General features: G+C 41.2%; 1 protein-coding gene across 3 annotated transcripts in view; it reads left to right on the forward strand.

Moving 5' to 3' along the window:
- The first annotated feature begins 716 nt into the window (after positions 1-716).
- The window catches only part of CSTPP1 (centriolar satellite-associated tubulin polyglutamylase complex regulator 1), a 148948-nt gene continuing 129229 nt past the window's right edge, over positions 717-20435 (forward strand). For 2 of the 3 annotated variants that reach the window (XR_013346348.1, XM_077818635.1), the window contains exons 1-2: positions 717-871; positions 7033-7176. Coding sequence is in view for 2 of the 3 variants with exons in the window: in XM_077818635.1 (XP_077674761.1) it covers positions 826-871; positions 7033-7176 (190 nt within the window). In the remaining variant the exon portion in view is untranslated. The remainder of the gene's footprint in view (positions 872-7032; positions 7177-20435) is intronic. The other variant, XM_077818636.1, reaches the window with a different exon arrangement.

The raw sequence follows: 20435 nt of genomic DNA on the forward strand, positions 1-20435 counted from the left end.
TTTGGTTTTCTTTTAATTCATACTAATGCAACTCTGTATGTACTCATTATCCAAAATATCTGATCCTTTTTCAAACTGGGCTGAGCTCCTGGCCTCAATGATGTCCTGGGGAATGAGTTCTACAAGGTAACTGGTAATGTACCACAAAAATGTTGTTACGTTTAAATGTGCCTTTCAACCTCAGGGACTGTCTCCTTGCCCTTGTATGAGGAAAGAGTTCCTGCTCTACTCTGTCTGAACGGGGCATGATGATACAGAACCCCTCATCAAGCCCCCGTTATTGGCCTCCCAGCTCCGGCACGCAGTGCCATTCTCTTCAGTCACAGCCTCCTCCCTCCCCTCATCGCCTAGCTCGGGCCCTGGCGGCGGCTGCTGCTGCTGCCGCTGCCCCGGGGTGGCCAGAGCTGCGCGCGCTGTACAATCGTTGAGGTCTGTACCCGCCTTACAGCGTCTCCCGCACTGGGCTCGCGCGTGCGACACTCCGCTCAAAGCTTTCAGTCGGGCACATCTCGTGCCTGTCAATCAACCGGCACTGAGCGCAGCCCGCCCTTCGCTCCTTCAGCCCCTTTGTGGCTGTGTGCCCCACCCTAGCGGGGCTGCCGGGATTGGCAGAGAGCGCTGGGCGGGGCAAGGAGAGGCCCCCAGAGGGGGCGATTGCCTGGTGTGACACTGATGCCTTTCCCTCCCCGCGGAACCTGAGTTGTGCGGCTCTGTTTCCAGCCGGGGCTAGTTTCACGTCATGCCCCCTCCTCCCGTCCCCCGCGACGGCGGCTGGCGTCCTGGAGACGGACGGAGGCCGGGAAGGAGCGGCCGCGCGCTGGGAAGATGCTGAGCCCGGAACGCCTTTCCCTGCCGGGGCCCGAGTACCTGGGTAAGGGCAGCGGAGCAGGGAGGCTCTGAGCGCTACAGCCTCTGCCCCGTGTGTCAGGGGAGCTTGCGGGGCAGAGCGGGGAACCGGCCTCCCGGGCACAGGCCCCCCGGGAACCCCGTCGTCGGCGCCTCTGGGCAGGGCTCCCTGTGCCCGTGCGATGGGCTCTAGCCGGGCATGGCTCAGCCTTGCCTTCAGCGCTCGGTTCCCGGGGGCTTGGTGCGGTGGCGCTGGGTGTCTGGAACGGGCAGGGCAGAGGGAGTCTTTGTTCTGGGGGGGTTTGTTTTGTGGCTTCCTAGTTGGAGGGGCCGAGTTAAGGTGACCTCAGCTGTTTATCACTTTATGTTTGGGAAAGTAACCTAACTTCCAGGCTTTGTAGCCTGGAAAGTGAATAAGGAAGTGTTATTTACACCTTCTCATAACACACGAACTAATGGTCACCAAATGAAATTAATAGGCATCAGGTTTAAAACAAACAAAAGGAAGTATTTCTTCACAAGACAGACAGTCAGACTGTGCAACTCCTTGCCAGAGAATGTTGTGAAGGCCAAGGCTATAACAGGATTCAAAAAGAACTAGATAAATGCATGGAGGATAGGTCCATCAGTGGCTATTAGCCGGGATGGGCAGGTGACAATCCAGTTTGATATAAACTGAGAATGGGTGATGGGATGGATCACTTGGTGATTACCTGTTCTGTTCATTTCCTCTGGGGCACCTGGGATTGGTCACTGTTGGAAGACAGGATACTGAACTAGATGGACCTTTGGTCTGACTCAGTATGGCTGTTCTTACATTATATTTGTGGTTTTGGTATGTGTAAATGCTGCTACTCATATGAGTAATCCCCCAAGATTTTATTTGATAGTCACAACTTTATTTCCAGCTAACCATGTTTTCTGTTTGTTGGTTGGTTTTTCATAAAGTATCATTTAAAAAAAAATAGATGTAAGAAATGACCAGTGAAGGGAGACTCTGTGGTGTGTGCAAGCTGAGTGTAGATGTAACTGGCATTTTTCTAAAGGTCCATCTTGTCCTCCAAGGCTAGAGTCTCTGACTCGCTCCCTTGTGCCTGCTGCCTCCATCTTGGGAAGAGAGCTCCACTGGTGTGAGAGTATGGGGGCATTTGAAGCACACTGTTGATTTATCTATGGAAATGGACTCTAGATAACTAGATGGGCTCTCTGTCCCCATTTCTTGAGTGTTCTTTGAAACCAGGAGTGCTCAAGGATCAAATATTTCTTTATCCCTGTAGGATACTCACTTTTTGGGTGACAAGATTGAGTAACAGAAGGTTTTATTGCTGGGAAAGAAAAACCACCAGTTTGTATTGATCTGTCAAGGAAGAGTCAAGAAACTCAATGTTGTGGTTCTGGGCATTTCTTGTTTATTTTTAAAAGTATGTACATTTCTTTGCCCTTGGGTGTAGCCCTTGGGTTACTGGCAGGATGCTGCTGCAGGCCACAGTTAAGGAAAATGTGGTCTAAATTCTTCTCTAAATTCAGTTATTTATTTTGTATGGTAAGTAACAAATTTTTTTTCTGCTTTCATATTATGAAAAGGTGGAACATAAAATCCATACAGCCTATTGTATTTCTTTATCTACTTGCATACAGATTCCCTTCCTTTGCTCATTGTTGGTTCAAGTGTCTCCACATTGAAATGGGAGCTGCAGGAGTTGGCAGACATGGCTTGAAAGAAACTTTCATCCACCACTGAAATGAAACTCAATAACATTCTTCTGTGATTCTCCCCTTGTCAAATATAACAGAGACTACAAATCTCCTGCAGCAACGCTCTAAGGAACTGCTTTTTCTCTTTCCTCAGCTGTGGGTGTTGGTCCTCTCTAGATTGAGCCTAGTATACTCTGTGGTACTGCTTAATGTTTCATTGGACTAAAGAGAAAAGGTTTCTGGCATCAGTGTGTTGAATGGAAATAACTATGGTAAAATAAAATCAGTGTATGACTTCACTTAATGATTAGAGAGAAGCTGGGATGAGAAAGACAAAAGGAGGTTGGAAAGTGTTGCCTAATGTTTGAATCCCTTACAGATTTTACATTCAGAACTCCTTGGCTTGCTGCCCCCAGATGGTTAGGGCTGTTCTGAAGTCAGGGTAACTTGTGTATAAGTAGCTATTGTGCTTGTTTGTCCAGAGTACAGAGGCTTCTTTTATACAAAACGGCAAGAATCCGAGTGATTTTTTTTTTTTTTTTTTGACCACTGGACCCATAATCATATTCCCTGCTTTGGCAAGTCACGAGGTATTGGCCCTTAACATCACAATCTTACATTTAAAAACAAACACAAAAACAGTTCTGACATGAATTTAGTAGTCTGTGCCCCCCTAATCACCAGCGTGCCAAACATTTGTATAGTATGGATTGGATTCTATCCCTAGCAGTTCCCAAGGTAGCAACTGCTAAAATTGTGTTGGAACTGAACTGGGAGGAAAGTAGGATGGTAATTTTTTTGGACTTAAAATTATATCATGCTATCTTGTGAATACCCCAGGCTAGGTAGGAGCACATCAATTGCCATATTGGATTGGAGAATCTTGGTCCATCTAGTACAGTATCATATTTGCAACAGTGGACAGTACCAGATGCTTTGAGGAAGATAGAAGAAACTCTGTGTAGGCAAATGTGGTATAATCTACATCCCTCTTCCCCTGGATGAATCTCTTTTTAACCCCTAATAGTAAGAGATGGACTTAACCCCTGAAATATGAAGTTTTATAGCCCTTCCAAAACTTTTTTTTAGTATTTTCTTTCATTACTTCATGTTCTTGTTACCCATATAATTAACCAGTCCTTCATTGAATCCTGCAAATTTCTTGGCCTCAACAATTTTGTGTGGCTGAGAGTTTCAAAGTCTAATTATATATTGTGTGAAAAAGTGTTTCCTTTATCAGATTTGAATGTGCCACCTTTTAGTTTGACTGTCCCTTTGCTTTTTGTATTATGCAAGAGGATGAATAGAAGTTCCTGATGTATGTTCTAAACACTATTCATTCATTCTGTATGCTTTACCTTGTCCTTTCTTATTTATTTTCTCTCTCAAGTGAACAGTTCTAATCTTTTCAATCATTTTTCATATGAAATGTTTTCCATGTCCCTAATCATTCTCTTTGTTAGTCTCTCAACTCCCTCTAATATGGCAGTGACGTTTTTGAGCTAGGCTGACCAGTACTGAAAACAGTATTCCAGATGAGGCTGCTCCGTTGTTTTTATATAAAAATATTTTCCATAGTAAACACCAAACCATTCCTTTTGTACCCTAACTTTGTGATTTTTTTTGACCACAACTGTGCGTTGAGCAGCAGTCTTTGTCAACAGCGATGCACGGGTCTTTTCCCTGAGTAATTATAGTTAATTTAGAAACCTGTAAGGTAGCTCTAGTTTTTCTCTCTAGTGTATGTTGCTTGTATTACCCTTTCACTTTGCTTGGTTATGTCCTTTTGAAGTTCCTCACGGTCCTCTTTGCAGCTGATTAACCTAAATAATTTTGTATCTTCTCCAGATTTTGCCAATTTACTCCCTTTTCTAGATTTTTAATATCTATAATTAATAGACTCATAGAGTTTAAAGACAAAAGGGACTATTAGATCCTTTAATCTGACCTCCTTTATATCACATGCTATTACAGACCCAACTGGGAGAAATGTAATGGGCCCAATAATTTGTGTTTGGCTAAAGCATATCTTCCAGAAGGCATCCAATCTTGATTAGAAGACATCAAGAGATGGAGAATCTACCAATTCCATTGGTAGTTTGTTCCAATTGTTAAAAATATGTGCCTAACTTCTAAGTTAATTTTTGTCAAGTGTCAGGGTCCAGTCACTGGTCCTTGTTGAGTTTTTCTCCACTAAATTAGTTCTTTAGTACTGGATATTTTCTTCCTTTGAAGGTGTTTATACACTGTAATCAAGTCACCTCTCAATCTTCTTTTTGATTGACCTCTTTAAGTCTCGCACTGTAAGACCTCTTTTGTAGCCCTCAAATAATTTTTGTGGCTCTTCTGCTCCCGCTCCAATTTTTGAACATCCTTTTTAAGATGTTGACACCAGAACTGTACACAGTATTCCAGTTATGGTCTCTCAGATGCCGTATAAAGGGGTAAAATCACTCCCTACTCGGCACTCTCCTGTTTATACAACCAAGGATCTATTTAGCCCTTAATACCACAGCATTGTACAGGTGCTTATTGAATTTCTTAAAAGAAAAGGAGTACTTGTGGCATCTTAGAGACTAACCAATTTATTTGAGCATAAGCTTTTGTGAGCTATACCTCACTTCATCGGATGCATACTGTGGAAAATACAGAACACGTTTTTATACACACAAACCATGAAAAAATGGGTGATTATCACTTCAAAAGGTTTTCTTTCCCCCCACCCCACTCTTCTGCTGGTAATAGCTTATGTAAAGTGATCACTCTCCTTACAATGTGTGTGATAATCAAGGTGGGCCATTTCCAGCACAAATCCAGGTTTTCTCCCCCCCCCCCCCGACCCCCCCCCCGCCAAAAAACCCCACTCTCCTGTTGGTAATAGCTTATCTAAAGTGATCACTCTCCTTACAATGTGTATGATAATCAAGGTGGCTTCCCAGAAGTCACCTACTACAGGACAGGCCTAACAAAGAAAATAACAGAACGCCACTAGCCGTCACCTTCAGCCCCCAACTAAAACCCCTCCAACGCATTATCAAGGATTTTCAACCTATCCTGAAGGATGACCCGACACTCTCACAAATCTTGGGAGACAGGCCAGTCCGTGCCTACAGACAGCCCCCCAACCTGAAGCGAATACTCACCAGCAACCACATACCACACAACAGAACCACTAACCCAGGAACCTATCCTTGCAACAAAGCCCGTTGCCAACTGTGCCCACATATCTATTCAGGGGACACCATCACGGGGCCTAATAACATCAGCCACACTATCAGAGGCTCTTTCACCTGCACATCTACCAATGTGATACATGCCATCATGTGCCAGCAATTCCCCTCTGCCGTGTACATTGGTCATACTGGATAGTCTCTTTGTAAAAGAATAAATGGACACAAATCAGATGTCAAGAATTATAACATTCATAAACCAGTCGGAGAACACTTCAATCTCTCTGGTCACGCGATTACAGACATGAAAGTTGCGATATTACAACAGAAAAACTTCAAATCCAGACTCCAGCAAGAGACTGCTGAATTGGAATTCATTTGCAAATTGGATACAATTAACTTAGGCTTGAATAGAGACTGGGAGTGGCTAAGTCATTATGCAAGGTAACCTATTTCCCCTTGTTTTTCCTACCCCCCTCCCCGCCCCCTTCCTCAGATGTTCTTGTTAAACCCTGAATTTGTGCTGGAAATGGCCCACCTTGATTATCGTACGTATTGTAAGGAGAGTGATCACTTTACATAAGCTATTACCAGCAGGAGAGTGGGGTGGGGGGAAAGAAAACCTTTTGTAGTGATAATCACCCATTTTTTCATGGTTTGTGTGTATAAAAACGTCTTCTGTATTTTCCACAGTATGCATCTGATGAAGTGAGCTGTAGCTCACGAAAGCTTATGCTCAAATAAATTGGTTAGTCTCTAAGGTGCCACAAGTACTTCTTTTCTTTTTGCAAATACAGACTAACACGGCTGTTACTCTGAAACCATTGGATTTCTTGTCCACTATGACCCCTAAATCCTTTTCATGTCAATGTTTTCCAGATACAGTTCCCCATTCTGTAGATATGACCTGCATACCTTATTCTTAGATGTCTGTTTTTGCCTTTGGCTGTATTACAACACATTTTGTTTGAATGCGCCCAATTTGCCAAGCAATCCAGATCACACTGTATGACTCCTCTGTCCTCTTCATTATTTATCACTCTGCCAGCCAGTCTTGATGTCATCTGCAAATTTATCAGCGGTGATTTTAAATTTACTTCCAGATTATTGATGAAAATGTCAAATAGCACTGGGCCTAGTACCAATGCTTGCAGAATCCCATTAAAAGCACTTCCATTCATGATGATTCCTCATTCTTTTGAGATCTGTCAGCTATCCAGTTCTTAACCCATTTCATATGTGCTCTATTTACATTGTGTAGTTCTAATTATTTAATCAGAAAGGTATGTATTACTGAGGGTATGTCTTCGCTACCTGCTAGATCGGTGGGCAGTGTCTAGTCTAGACACGATAAATCGACCACCAAGTGCTCTTCGTCGACTCCTGTACTCCAGCGCCACAAGAGATTCAGGCAGAATCAACGGGCGAGTGGCAGCAGTCGACCCACCGTGGTGGAGACTCCACGGTAAGTCGATCTAAGTATGTCGACTTCAGCTACATTATTCATGTAGCTGAAGTAGCGTAACTTAGATCTATTTTCCCTCTTCCCCCCCCCCCTCCAGTGTAGACCAGGGCTAAGTCAAATGCCCTACAAAAGTCTAAATAATACTTCTGCACAGTTACTTTTATCAACCAAATTTGTAATCTCCTCAAATAAGTCTTCTTTGAGAAGACCTTTTTTGTGTAACATCATTTTGACTTGCATTAATTCCATTTCTAACCTTTAATTCTTTTCAGTTGAATCCAATATCAGCTTTTCCATTATTTTGCATGGGTTTGATGTCAGGGTAAAAGATTTATAGTTACCCAAGTCTTATCTCATTGAATTTTTCCAAATATATTAGCACTTGTATTTAGCTCTGGTAACCTCATTTACAAGGTAGTGTGCCCCCACCCAAAAAAACTCTTTAATTCCTCTGTTTAACAATACATTATTGGCACTGGAGGACCAAATATGGATGGCACAGGACTTTGGTTGAATATAGCTTTCAGTACTTAGTTATTTCAGTCCTATTGGCTGTGCACTTAAGCACAGATAGATGTGTTTCTCATGTAACATACATTAGCTCAATTGTGTGCCATAAATTGTTTGGGGTTTTTTTTTGTTTTGTTTTTGGGTTTTTTGGGGTGTCTTCTGATATAGTTCTCTTACCTTTCAAAGGTTTAATGCTGCAGGAAAGCCCTCTCTTCAGCCAAAGAGATATGGATGTAGCTCCTACAACCTGTGTCCATCATCCAGAGGGATTCACTAGAGCAGGGGTAGTCAATTATTTTTGTCAAGGTCCAAATTTCTTGGTCAAGGTCCAGATTCCAGAGAAAATAATAAAAAGTAAATAAAAAATATTTCGGGGTCTGTTCAAAAGTGTCTAATGGTCTGGATTTGGTCTGTGGCCTGCCTATTGACTACCCTGCACTAGAGTGATGTGTGGTGCTTCCTCTCATTAGGGTACACACGTTATCTCTAAAGCGTTTGGAGCCTCTTCAGGTGTGGAAGAAGTGACTGAACACTGATTCCTACTCACATGGAAGCTTATTGTGCTCTGAAGCCAGATTGCTGGTTTGTCACTTTGCTTTTGTCTCATTCAAAGTTTTCAATCTAAGCCCTTCTGGAGGGGATTTATAATTCTACTCCAAAGAGATTTTCTGAGATGAAATTTGGATAACAGATTTTTTTAAGAGTTAGCAGACTTTAATTAATTTTTTTAATGAGCTAGTGATTGTTGGACAAGTGTAGTTTTTACATAGGATGCATGCATTAAAAATTGCAGGGGGTGGAGAAGGTGTAAAGAATCCCTTTAAGGGGCACTTGAAAATGAAATAGTACTTAAAAAAACCCACAATTATTCTGAAATTACCAAATGTGCTTTTCGCAAAAGCTATTGACTGAGTTTTGTTTGCCTAGTAGAAACCTAGTACAAGTAAATAATGCTTTTTAGAAAGCACCTTTGAGCCTTTTTCTCTTTTTTTGCATTGACCTAGCTGTGTAAAAGCCTAATTCTTTAGAGAAGATAACCTTTCTCCAGCCCTATTGTGTGTGTCAGGGTTTTGTTAATTCCATTATCTGGTTGTGAGATTACAGGTAATTGTGATTTAAAAACAAACACGATTAGGTTTCTCTAGTCTCATTCAGAAGTCAGGGCTGCCTGGAGCAACATAATCAGGTGTTCTTTGAAGAGAATCTGAGATCAGCCTGCTCTCTGCTTTTTTTCTCATCTGGGATAGGCGAGCTGCCTTTAAGCCCCCCATTGCAAACAGAATTCTGACAGGTCAGATGAGTGTCCAGAGCAGCATTATGTGCCATGTCTTTTGGTGTCTCAATGTTTTTTCATATTGAAGATAATTCTACCATGTCTATCTCATGTGCTAAGAGCAGTACAGTTTAAATGTATATTCTAAACCTAAAGAGAAGTATAGCTGCTCGGAGTTAAATAGAAAGTAACAGGGAGAAAGAAAATAGGCATTTGGTATAGAGAAAAGTGATTTGAAATAAAGAGTGTTCAGTGAGTCTGACAGCCCCAGATGGCAGGAGTTGCAGATGGTAGTAAGGCTCTTGATCCAGTGATGGTGAGGTTGCGCAGAGGAGGTCAGAGCTCAATTAATGGGGATGGGTTTAGACTAGGGAGATGAGGTTTTCGTTTAAGTGTAAATGAGTCTGTGATGATTTTGTAACAAGTAAGACGTTTTAAAAACTGGATCCTGCGGTCAGTGAGAAGCAATTTGAAGTTGGGGATCAGGCCCTTTGGGTGTAGTTAACATTCTGTGACATTCTGTAGGGCTGACACTCTGGGAAACCATAGAGGTGGTAACTATAGTCTTAATAAGTCCCTTCCAACCCTGACTTTTATGGTTCTGTAACTGATGGTTGTTTAATATTCTTTGTTTATAGCTGATAAAGCATGCCCCAAAGTCTGAGGAAGATGATTAGGCATTTAGAATATTGTCTATGGCAGCTTCAAACTGTAGTGGAAGGCACTCATCTATTATAAAGGAGATTTAATGGATTGTAGCACTTTGTGATTTATATTTATATATATATATATATATATATATATATATATATAAAAAATATAAAATCCATTTTCCCTCTCCCATCCCCAAAGCTCTTTCCCTTCATCCTTAGCCAACTGCAGACATATGAGAACATGAACCCTGTGCCGGGGGAATCTGCACCTTGTAAAACATGGGCCTCTTTATTCCTAGACATACAGAGCTCTCATGACAGAGCAGTGGTGAGGAAAGAGAACCAAGAAGTGATGAGGAGCGAGAATCTTTGTGCTCTAGGCATCCAAAGGGCCCCCAGACTCTTGCAGCACTGAAACTTTTTTCAGGGGAAAACTGCAGTTATGCGGCGTGTTTTCTGACAGCCAGGGCTCCACCTCCCTTCTACACAGTTTTTGGAGTATTTGGTTTGGGGATGTAGATATAATTTATTTTCTTTAACTGAAATATTTAGTTAATTATATTTGTGTTACAGATGCAACTAGAGACCTCAAATGAGATTGGGACAAATTGTACTATTCATGGTATAAACTTATAATAAAAGATGATTCCTGCCTGGAAGAGCTCACATTCTATATAGAAAAGACAAAAGAGTGGGAGAAAGGAAATATTATCCCCATTTTACAGATGTGGAACTGAAATGCAAAGAGAGTAAGTGACTTGCCCAACGTTACATAGGAAGTCTATGATGGAGTTAGGAATTGAATCTGGGTCTCGAGTCCCAGTCCGATGCTTTAACCACAAAGCCATCTTTCATCTCAGAGCTGTGGTTGTATTACTGGAACCACCATCCCAGCTGGAAAGGTATCAAGAGAACCTTAAATATAGCTGCTACAATAAGGTCAGGGTGAGTGGATGGAAACAGTTCCTTATTTTCAGAATGAGAAAGAGATGTTTGCATTTCAATGGGCAGTTCTTTCCCTGTGCCTGCCTTATCTCCTTACTTATCCTCCTTTTGTAGAGAAATATGGGAGGCTGGAGAGTAATGGAGCTCTTGCATTACAATTTGAATCGGAATAGATAGGAGACAGGCACATTTGAAATATGTTATTAGAACACAGTTCTCTATAGCATAGTGGTAGGAAACTCCACACAGAAAGAGAAATAACAGCCAAACAGATGTTCCTCAGCTTAGCGCATGTGAACATCAATATGACTATCATGCTCGTGTGTGTTTGACCATAAGAGAAGTCCTTCTGTCTTCTTGATAAAGTAAAACAAGAAATCTTCCCCTGAGAAGGTAAGCCCAATTTGATACTCTTTCCATGTTCTAGGTATGCTGTTACAAGCCTGGTGTCTTGGCTTTTTTTCTTCCTGCACCACTGCTAGAATTCTGGAGCAGGCCAAGCCAAAAGGACCTGACTCTGGAATTATTCTGCTTTGTTAGATAACTATTTAGCTTACTTTATTTCTAAGGCTCCCATCATCTTAGTTCTGCCTCTACTTTCCAAATCCTGTCACTGTGCAACATAGTAAAAAGAAAAATCCCCCCCCTTTAATTCAGTGAATTTGGGGTACCTCTCTCTAGGGACAGATGCCTGAGAGGGAATTTTCTGTTAAATGACCACGGTCACCTTAAAATTCACACGTTTGTATGAAAACTATTTACAGTAACTCCTCACTTAACGTTGTAGTTATGTTCCTGAAAAATGCAACTTTTAAGCGAATCCAATTTCCCCCTAAGTATTAATGTAAATGGGGGGGTTAGGTTCCAGGGACATTTTTTTTGCCAGATGAAAGGCATTATATACATTTTAAACAAGCAATTTAATACAGGTATAAGTTTTAAACAATTTTAAAGAAACAATTTAATACTACAGTCATCATGGAGTCAGAGTGGAAGAGGGTGGATTGTCTGGCTGCTCATCTTGCTGTTCTTGCTGAACTTTCTGAACTCGAAAAAACACCTCTAGAGATTATTGTTTTGCTTTCCTTTTTTTTTCTTGGTAAATTTCTTTATAGCAAGTCATTAGATAACTAACTCCCCTAATCACTTTGGAGCTGCGTTCCTTGTCAGGATAGTCATCGCTCAGGATTTGCAAGCCAGCCTTAACCCGCCTCTTCTCTCCCCCCCACCGCCCTTTACTCCGCACGCTGCATCCTCGCTCCTCCTCCTCCCCTCCCCCACCTACTGCCCACAGTGTTCAGGAGGCAGGGGAGGGAGGGGGAGCCTGCGCGCCAAGTCCTTGCTTCTCCCCCCCCGCCTCCTGAATGCCGCAAACCAGCTGATTGCCGCGGGCAGGAGGAGGGGGGAGCAAGGGGAAGGCGCTGATCCACAGGGTCTGCTGGTGGGTGTGAGGTGCTGGGGGGGGCGGCGGCGTAGGGGATTTGGTAGGGGGCTGCCAGCTGTGGACAAAGCAGGTAGCCAAACGACGTTATAGTGGAGCATTGCACAACTTTAAATGGAACATGTTCTGTAATGGAGCAGGGACATAAGATCGAAACAACGTTAAGCGGGGAGTTACTGTACATTCCATTGCTACTTGTAACATTTAAGGTTACTATAAATGAACGAGGTTAAAGGAAAATATTTTTCTCTTTTTCAGCCCATTTGTTTATACATTTGACTGCACTTTGTTCAGAGTCCGTTGTTTCCTCTGCATGATCAGTGACTTTCCCTTTTTGTGCTGGATTTTCACATAGCAATGTGGAAATAATTTTGTTTTTTAATAAGAAAATGTAATTGGCTAGATTTTATGATGGCTGAGACCCTTTTAAAAATAAACAAACCACCCCAAGCTAGTTAATGTAGAAGGCTGGACAGTAATTTTGTGTGTTTGTAGGAATGAGCGGTATTAATGAGGCAGTTCAGCTAGTACTCTACATTAATCAGCAGTACAAATTGGTGTCATGAGTATTATTTGTGATTGTAAAAGTGAGGGACTGGGTAACATGGAGTAGCCAAAGTCAATTAAGAATGCAGACAGGCTTTCTGCAAGTTTAAACCACAACTTTTCCAGTGCCTGCCAAGCTTTACCTGCTGGCTGTATCCACCTCTGACCCCTGGCAGTCCTTGCTCTTTTGAGCAAAACTGTCAGTTTTGTCAAATTACGCACTGGCTTTGTCTTGTAGACAGACATTTATCGGGGTCTAGATTGAGATGTTAAAACTTGTGTGATGTACATGTGATCTCAGATCTCTAGGGCTGAACAGTGGGTGCATTAATCCATTGTACCACTAAGCATCCCCTCCAGTTTATTCTTCTGGCAGGTATTTAAGTGAATGGTCTTCAATGTGCTGCTTCCTAAGGGAGTGGACTAATATTGATAGTGCTTTGACATAGCAGTGCACTTCGGAGGAGTCTCACCCCCTGCCAGGTGCTATGCTACTGTCACATCAGAGGTGACCTGTTGGAGAACATTAGACACTAAACTAAGAAGACACAGAGGCCGATCTGTGTGCAGGTTTGGAATAGAGTAAATGCTGTACTCTGTAATTGTTATGCTGTCTTATTGTAAGAATGTTTGTTCTCAGTAGTTCTCAAGACCAAGAAAAGTTTTGATTCTTAATTTAGACTGTTTGTCCCAAGTGGTTTTGAAATCCTTAGTGTTAAAAATATTTCACTGTTGGATTGTGTAGCCTTTCAGCAGCACATGCCGTGCATTGTAATGTTATCTGTGGTATGACCCCCTTGTACTGACACATTGTGCCACATGGTAGGGGAGCTTTGTTCCTTAACAGTAAATGCTATTAGGATTAATTAAAAAAAAAAAAAATTACTCTGTCAAAAAAAATCATGAAGGGCTCTGAGTGGTGCATGCTATGAGGACAGAGGTTTAGTTTTTGGTTTAAGGCATGTCTGTCTCGTTTAGGCTGCTCTATAGCGATGTTTAAAGTGGTTAAAAGAATATCTTGGAATGATTTACTGATGTTGAAAAGCTACAGAGACAATCTCAGTGGATAAAAAAGGATGATTTAAAAATCAAACACAAAAAAACCCCAATTTTTTAATTGGATTTTTTATGTTAATTAAATACAGATTTATTTTAAAAAATAGACCTAATTAAAATAGGTTATTTTCAGTGTTCAGGCTTAAACTTACTATAAACGATTAAAATTAAATACAAAAACTATTAAGCAGCACATGTTTGCTCAATTTTAAAGAAAGTCAAACCACTGAACTGGTGGAAGTCACTGGATAGAGTTTGTAGAAGTGCTAAACCAGCTTTTGACAGCAGTAGCCTATTCTGCAGGTGGCAAAGGAAAATGTCTTCAATGACTAGTTCGTTAAAAGTGAAGAAACCAATTGTGAGTTGAAAAAGCAGAGAAGTTTGTATTCTAGTCTATGAAAAAACAGGCATGAAAGGGTGAGATCTACTAGGTCTAAAATCTTGAAAGACATGTGCTAGAAACAATCGGCTCAATTCACTAACTATGCTACACTGTAAATAAATAAATCAGTTAATTTTAAATGCAAAATGTTGTGATAAACTTTTTCTTATGTATCCAGCACTTTTAAGGTAGTTTTAATTAATAAAAAAAATGCTGCTTTTGTGCATTTTAATTGAATTTTAATTCCATCCAAATAGAGCTTAACATAAATCACAAGTAAAAAAATTAATAATATCTAGCAAATAAGAAATACAACCAGTCATCATTTTCTAATATAACACAAAATATAAAAGTTAAGAATCTGACTACATTAAGTTATAATTGCTTAAATGTGTATAGACATAGTATATTGTTGCTAACCAGAAATACCCAATTTAGTATAAAGGCTGTATTTAATTGCAAATCAACATGTTTTGATAGGTTCAATCTTGTCAGTTGGTATCCTTCTTTAGGAAAATAGCTAAAAAGTACAAATCAAAACACAATTTATAAAAATTGATTATTTACAACAAGATTTCATGCTTTTGGTGATTTAAATAATGGTTAAAATTGCACTGATTTTTAAACCAATCCATCCTGAAAACAGTTCTGTTCGTACTCTGTAAAATGTGTGTATGCATGCATGCATGCTCCTATTGCTGTGGCTCTTCTGTGTGATAGTGCAAGAGAGCCTTGTTATGCTCTCAGCAGTTTGTTCTAAAATGTAGCTTGTCTAAGCATTGCTTCCTAGATATATGTTCTCCTATCTCTAGTTTATTTTGGAGAGATTTATTTATCTATTTTAAGGTCCACTTTGCAATACTTCTAACGTTAACTAACTCCCGATAGGTTTCAGAGTAACAGCCGTGTTAGTCTGTATTCGCAAAAAGAAAAGGAGTACTTGTGGCACCTTAGAGACTAACCAATTTATTTGCGCATGAGCTTTTGTGATGAAGTGAGCTGTAGCTCACGAAAGCTCATGCTCAAATAAATTGGTTAGTCTCTAAGGTGCCACAAGTACTCCTTTTCTTTTAACTCCCGATAGTTGAAACAGAAAAAAAATAGAGCAAGTTTTCTTACTCTGCATCAAATATTTATATTCTCAACACTTCAGTTAATGATGTGGCAAATAATGAACAAAGATCAGTTTGATAACCCAGTGCAGCTCACTCCTGACTCCCAGCATCCCTTGCTGTGCTGTAGTGGTGGACCCTCTGCCAAGAAAGGTCTGTGACTCATTTTTTTACTTTTTATGTTTTTTATTTTGTTTGAGAACAGGGAAATTCAGTGCAGAAAGCATGAAGGTTGTGTACTTAAATGCATAAACTTGAAGAAATTAATTCTTGCAACATGGTTAACTTGGTCACATTGCCCACATATTCTAAGGTACTTTAACAGTTCTCTGTCTAGATACTTACATGACCTTCATCATCAGAGTACCTGAGTGTCTGTAGTAATACAAAATATTATGTGTGCAATGTGGCCAAGTGAAAGGTGCTGTGGGATTCTTCAAAATTTCCTGTCTTTTTTTTTTTTTCATGCATTTAAATTCTCAGTCATGCTGTTTCATAACCATATGTATTTTTTGCACTGAATATCACTTTCTTTCCAAGTTGCTCAAGTATCAGATTTCCTTTTTACAATTGTAACCAACCCCACAGATCTCAGCATCAACAACTAACATACTAAGACTGAAATACAGCTTCCATTTGTTCTAACAGCAATATTTTTAGGCCTTTCCTTTGTCTGCACAAAAAGGTGTGGTGGTGTGGGTAAGAAGAGTTAGGCTGCGCCAAACTGAGCTTTCTGGAAAAGGCTATTATTTATAACCAGGTTAAAAACCCATCATGGAGTAGAGACCAGGATTAACCCATATCTTTTTAACTGTAATAATCCAGTTTAATGCTATATTTGTGGCTGTCCAAACTATCGTAACCTGTTGGCCACCCCTAAATTCAACAGCCGTTGCTAAATTCTGAGTTGGTTAGAAGCCAAAGTGTATTAGTGCAAGTCTTTGCTCATGACCTCCTAAGGGGCACGCACACCAGGGCATGTAGAGGCTAGGCAAGTGAACCTGACACTAATGACATCATATGCAATATACGAAGTATATTCAGTATAAAAAGCCCATCCTCCTTGGGAGGAGAAACAAAGGGTTGAATTTGGAGGAGCAGTATTATGTATAGAGCTAATGCTTGTACAGAAATTGTATATTAATGTGGAAGTGTCACACCGCTATTAAGTCTCTATTAAGATTATTTGTGCAAAGTTGTCAAGAATGTGGCTAATAAGTACATCCTCAGCTTAACATCTGGACTTCAGTTATTTCATATTTGGATCCAGAAGACTCCAGTGTAAAATTGCCTTGACCCATCAAATTTTCGTCTTTCCACCAAAGCTGTTCAATAGCTTGTCAGTGTGACCAGGTGCTCAGCATACAGGGACGTTGTGTAAACTTATTTTGGGCAGTTAAATGATGTGTTTCAGGAAGGAATTGAACCATTAACTGTCAAATGGTTGTCTAAATGGGGGATCCAAGTTCCATAGCTTTGATTTGGTGATGGTTGTCCTGCATAACCTCCTTTTCTCTGATGCTGTTTTGCTGGCCCTTATCAACCTGGTATATTTTTAGCTTCCTGCTAGTCCTTAATTCACTCCCTCTTTTTAAGTGGGATATTAAGTTCAGTTTCTGGATCAGACGGAGGTGGGCAGATTCTCAATAAAGTGGATTTGTAACTCTCCCCAGACTCTGTCAGGAGTAAAGAGACAGATTCTAGATAACAAAATATGATGGAGTGTTGAGGCATATGAATGTGTGTTGGTGGGTACTGTGTCTCTTTCAAAGAAGAAAGATGCGGGCTCTTTCTTAGTGCTGGTTACAACTAGAGAGCTTGTGCGTTGGGTTTGATTCCCTGATCCTGATCTCTCTCCATAGGTGCTGGAACTAGGGGTGCTGCCTCACCCTCTGGGTTGAAGTGGTTTCCATCGTATATAGGATTTACAATTTGGTACAATGGCTCTTAGCACCTGCATTATACAAATTGTTCCAGTGTCACTGTCTCGCTCCCTGGGTTGTCAGGGCAGAATGAATTAAGCATCTGGGAGGCAGAGGTGTAGAGAGTGCCTCATTTTGCTCTGCAGTGTGCTGTCTGGAAACCCCATCTTGCTATCTTTTGGGACAATCCCAGGGATATTGGGGATACTAAAATGCTTTCCCCAAACTGCTTGTGTGATCCCCTCAAACAATGAAAGACTTAGTATTAGGGTGAGGGGAGAAAACCACCCAGTAAGCCTCCTGCTTGAAAGCTGCAGGGTGCTAGAGTTCCAGTAGGGAGGAAATGGGTCTCTGAGGGTAGTGGTAGCAAAGTAGCATAATTTTCTAGTGGACTGGGCCTATATGAATTGTAATATGGACAAATTTATGAAGAGCTGGACAAATTTATGAATGCAATTGTATGATTGGGTAGCTTGTGATGGTAGAGGGGCAGGCTCAGCAGCCAGTTTGTCTCATTTTCAGTTTGTCTTGTGTTCCTAAAAGTTCATCCTTCAGAGTTCAGCTGGCTACCAAACTAGATGATCTGGTGATCCCTTGCCACGTTAAACACTGACTCTGCCATTGACTCACTGTCTGAATTTACAATACTAAGCCTATCTGTGCTCCAGTTTCTTCATCTACAGAGCAGATCTATTCCTTGCTATAGAATTGTGCTCCAGAATCTTTTAATTTTATTCATTATGTATATATATGTGACAGGTTGGACAACCCTGCCCCGTGATGCCACCTGATGTACTGGGGTTTCCCTGAGCCCCTCCTGCTCCACTAGCCTGGATTCCCTCTCCCTGTTTTGCTGAATTAGGCTCTCCGGCCTCTTGCAGCACACGCACACAGGTAGGGCCACACCCAGACGAAGACTGAAGTCAGCTCTGTGTGAGAGGATTCACCCAGCACTCATGTGCTCACCTCTTTTGGTGAATAAACCCAAAATAATAGTGTCTTGCGCTGCACAGTGCAAGCTCATAAAAATTTGCCCTCTCCCTCAATGTGAAGAGAAATAGGCACAACTTCTCCCCCCCTCCCCCAGTGAGAAATTGCACAAACTGGGTTTAATAATAAACAAAACAAATTTATTAACTATAAAAGGCAGATTTTAAATGATTATAAGGGATAGCAAACAGAACAAAGCAGATTACTGAGCAAATAAAACACACTTACTAAGCTTAAGATCTTTAAGAGACTGGTTTCAAGAAGTAATTTCTTATCCTAAATGTTATTTTAGGCAAGTTGCAGAGTTTCTGTAGCTTAGAGTTCCCGTTATTTCTTCTTAGAGACTGGACCCCTGTCTCAGTCTGGACTCACCTCTGCCTTTCCCCTCAGGTTAATTCATTTGTCCCTTCAGGTACTTTCAGTAGTCCTTCTTGGGTAGGCAGTGGAGGAGATTCCAGATTAACCCCCTCCCCAGCCTTAACAGGGATTTACCTACGGTGGGAAACCTTTGTTTGATCCCCAACCCTCTACAGAGGAAAAGTACCAGCAGTGTCCAAGGTGGTATTTTGTACCCGGTGATCTTATCACCTGACCTGGAGTGTCACAGCTACATCTCTTAGGAAGGAGGGAGACTAGTATCTTCACAGTCTTATAGTTTTTTCCTAATGGCCTATCAAGGCTGTGATGGCCAGTTATCTGGTGGGTGTCTCCCAAATACTCACACAGTTATAATTGTTACATAGTTGATATTCACAACTTTAAATACAAAAATGATACATTCATACAAATTGGATAATCACATTCAGTAATTCATAACCTTTCCAATGATACCTTACAAGACCCATCTTATATAAAATATATCTTAGGCCATATTCATATCATAATCCTATTTCTGTGAAGACTAAGGGGTGTAACATCACAATATGTTTCTAGCCCTTGTGATTGCAGAGAGAACCTTGAATATGAGAGCAGTGTAAATTGATGCAGTATTACCTGTCTGATTTTTCAAAGAGCCTGAAACAACAGTCCTAAGAGGTGTGAACTGTCCCATTCATCTCAAACAAGGCCTCATGGGACTCCATAATTCTGTGCTTGTAGAAACTGGTGAACCTTCAAGATGGAAAATTCAGCATTTTTACCATGGAAATCACTATTTTGCTACTTCCAGGAACCTGGCATTTTGTTTTATCTCCCTGTCCTGCTAGGACCTGCTTGCAATTGCATCTTGCTTTCCAGTTTTCCCCCCACAAGAAGGAGTTAATTGGATTACAGTGCAAGCACCCCACATTGTTCTGTGGAGTCAGGCAGCAGCAGGTCAGGGAGCCAGAGCTAGAGTCCAGTTTGCAGTCAGAAAGCTGTGGGAACTGGTAGCATAGGCTGGTGAGCTGGGTAACCTGGAAAAAAGCACAGCAGCTGGGGTGTGAGGGAGATGAATCTCAAAAACAGACCACAAGCACCCTCCATCCCCTTCCCTGGCACACATGGGGAGAAGAAGGTGCTGTGCTAGGGCACTGAGACAATATTCTTGGAGTCAAATCGCCTGAAGAGCGTAGCAAAAAATCTCCTCTCCAGAAAGAACCGTTGATTAATTTTATGTCCGAGACTGTTTTCAGCATTGAGCCATTTGTAGCTCTGTGTGTTTGTGAGGAGATGGGGAATGGGAGGCAATTTAGTGTATCATCATGAAACAGCTTTCACCTGGAATTTAAAAGTTGTTGCCATATACTCTAGGGCTTCTTGCTATGGAACTTGGTCTCATTGCACCATGGAGTATAAGGGGCCCTGATAATACCTACAAATCTCATGAGGGTTTAGGTGTGGGCGGTGGGAATTAACTAATATTTGTGTGGTACTCTGACAAGGGAAAATGTGATAGTGTCTGAGAAGATGGTCTCTGAGCATAGCATGAGCCACATACTGAAGAGGGAGGAATGGGATGGGATAGAATGAACAACAGTCTTTCCCAGTTGCTGTTATCTTAAGAGTGTGACTGAGCTGCACGGACTCATTCCTCCCTCAGGGGACACAGGTGCGCAGAGTTATTTTCTTTAATCACTCACATAAATTAAAATGTGTTCCTTTGCATTAAAATAATTAAATAAAGTTACGCCCTGTATCTTTTATTGCCAGATAAGATCTTTGAACCTTTGGCTTACCATCTTGCTATCAGCTGCAAGGTATTTTTCAGGGTATGCTTAACCCATTCTGCCATTGTAATGAATGTGAAAAGTATTATAGGCAGAGAAATCCCCTGACAGCAGTTAGTGCTAGTGTGAACTTTTAATCATTGTGCCCATTCGGGATGTTTTCCGGGCCTCTTTTGAGCTCCAACTACCCCACACCAAGATGAAAAGTACTGAGTACGGATGGGGCATGAATTTGGGTTTAAGTGGCTTGCAGAACTCTGATGTGTTTCTAAAGCAGATTGA

The sequence above is a fragment of the Eretmochelys imbricata genome, chromosome 6, assembly GCF_965152235.1.
Source record: "Eretmochelys imbricata isolate rEreImb1 chromosome 6, rEreImb1.hap1, whole genome shotgun sequence".
Classification (NCBI taxonomy): Eukaryota; Metazoa; Chordata; order Testudines; family Cheloniidae; genus Eretmochelys; species Eretmochelys imbricata.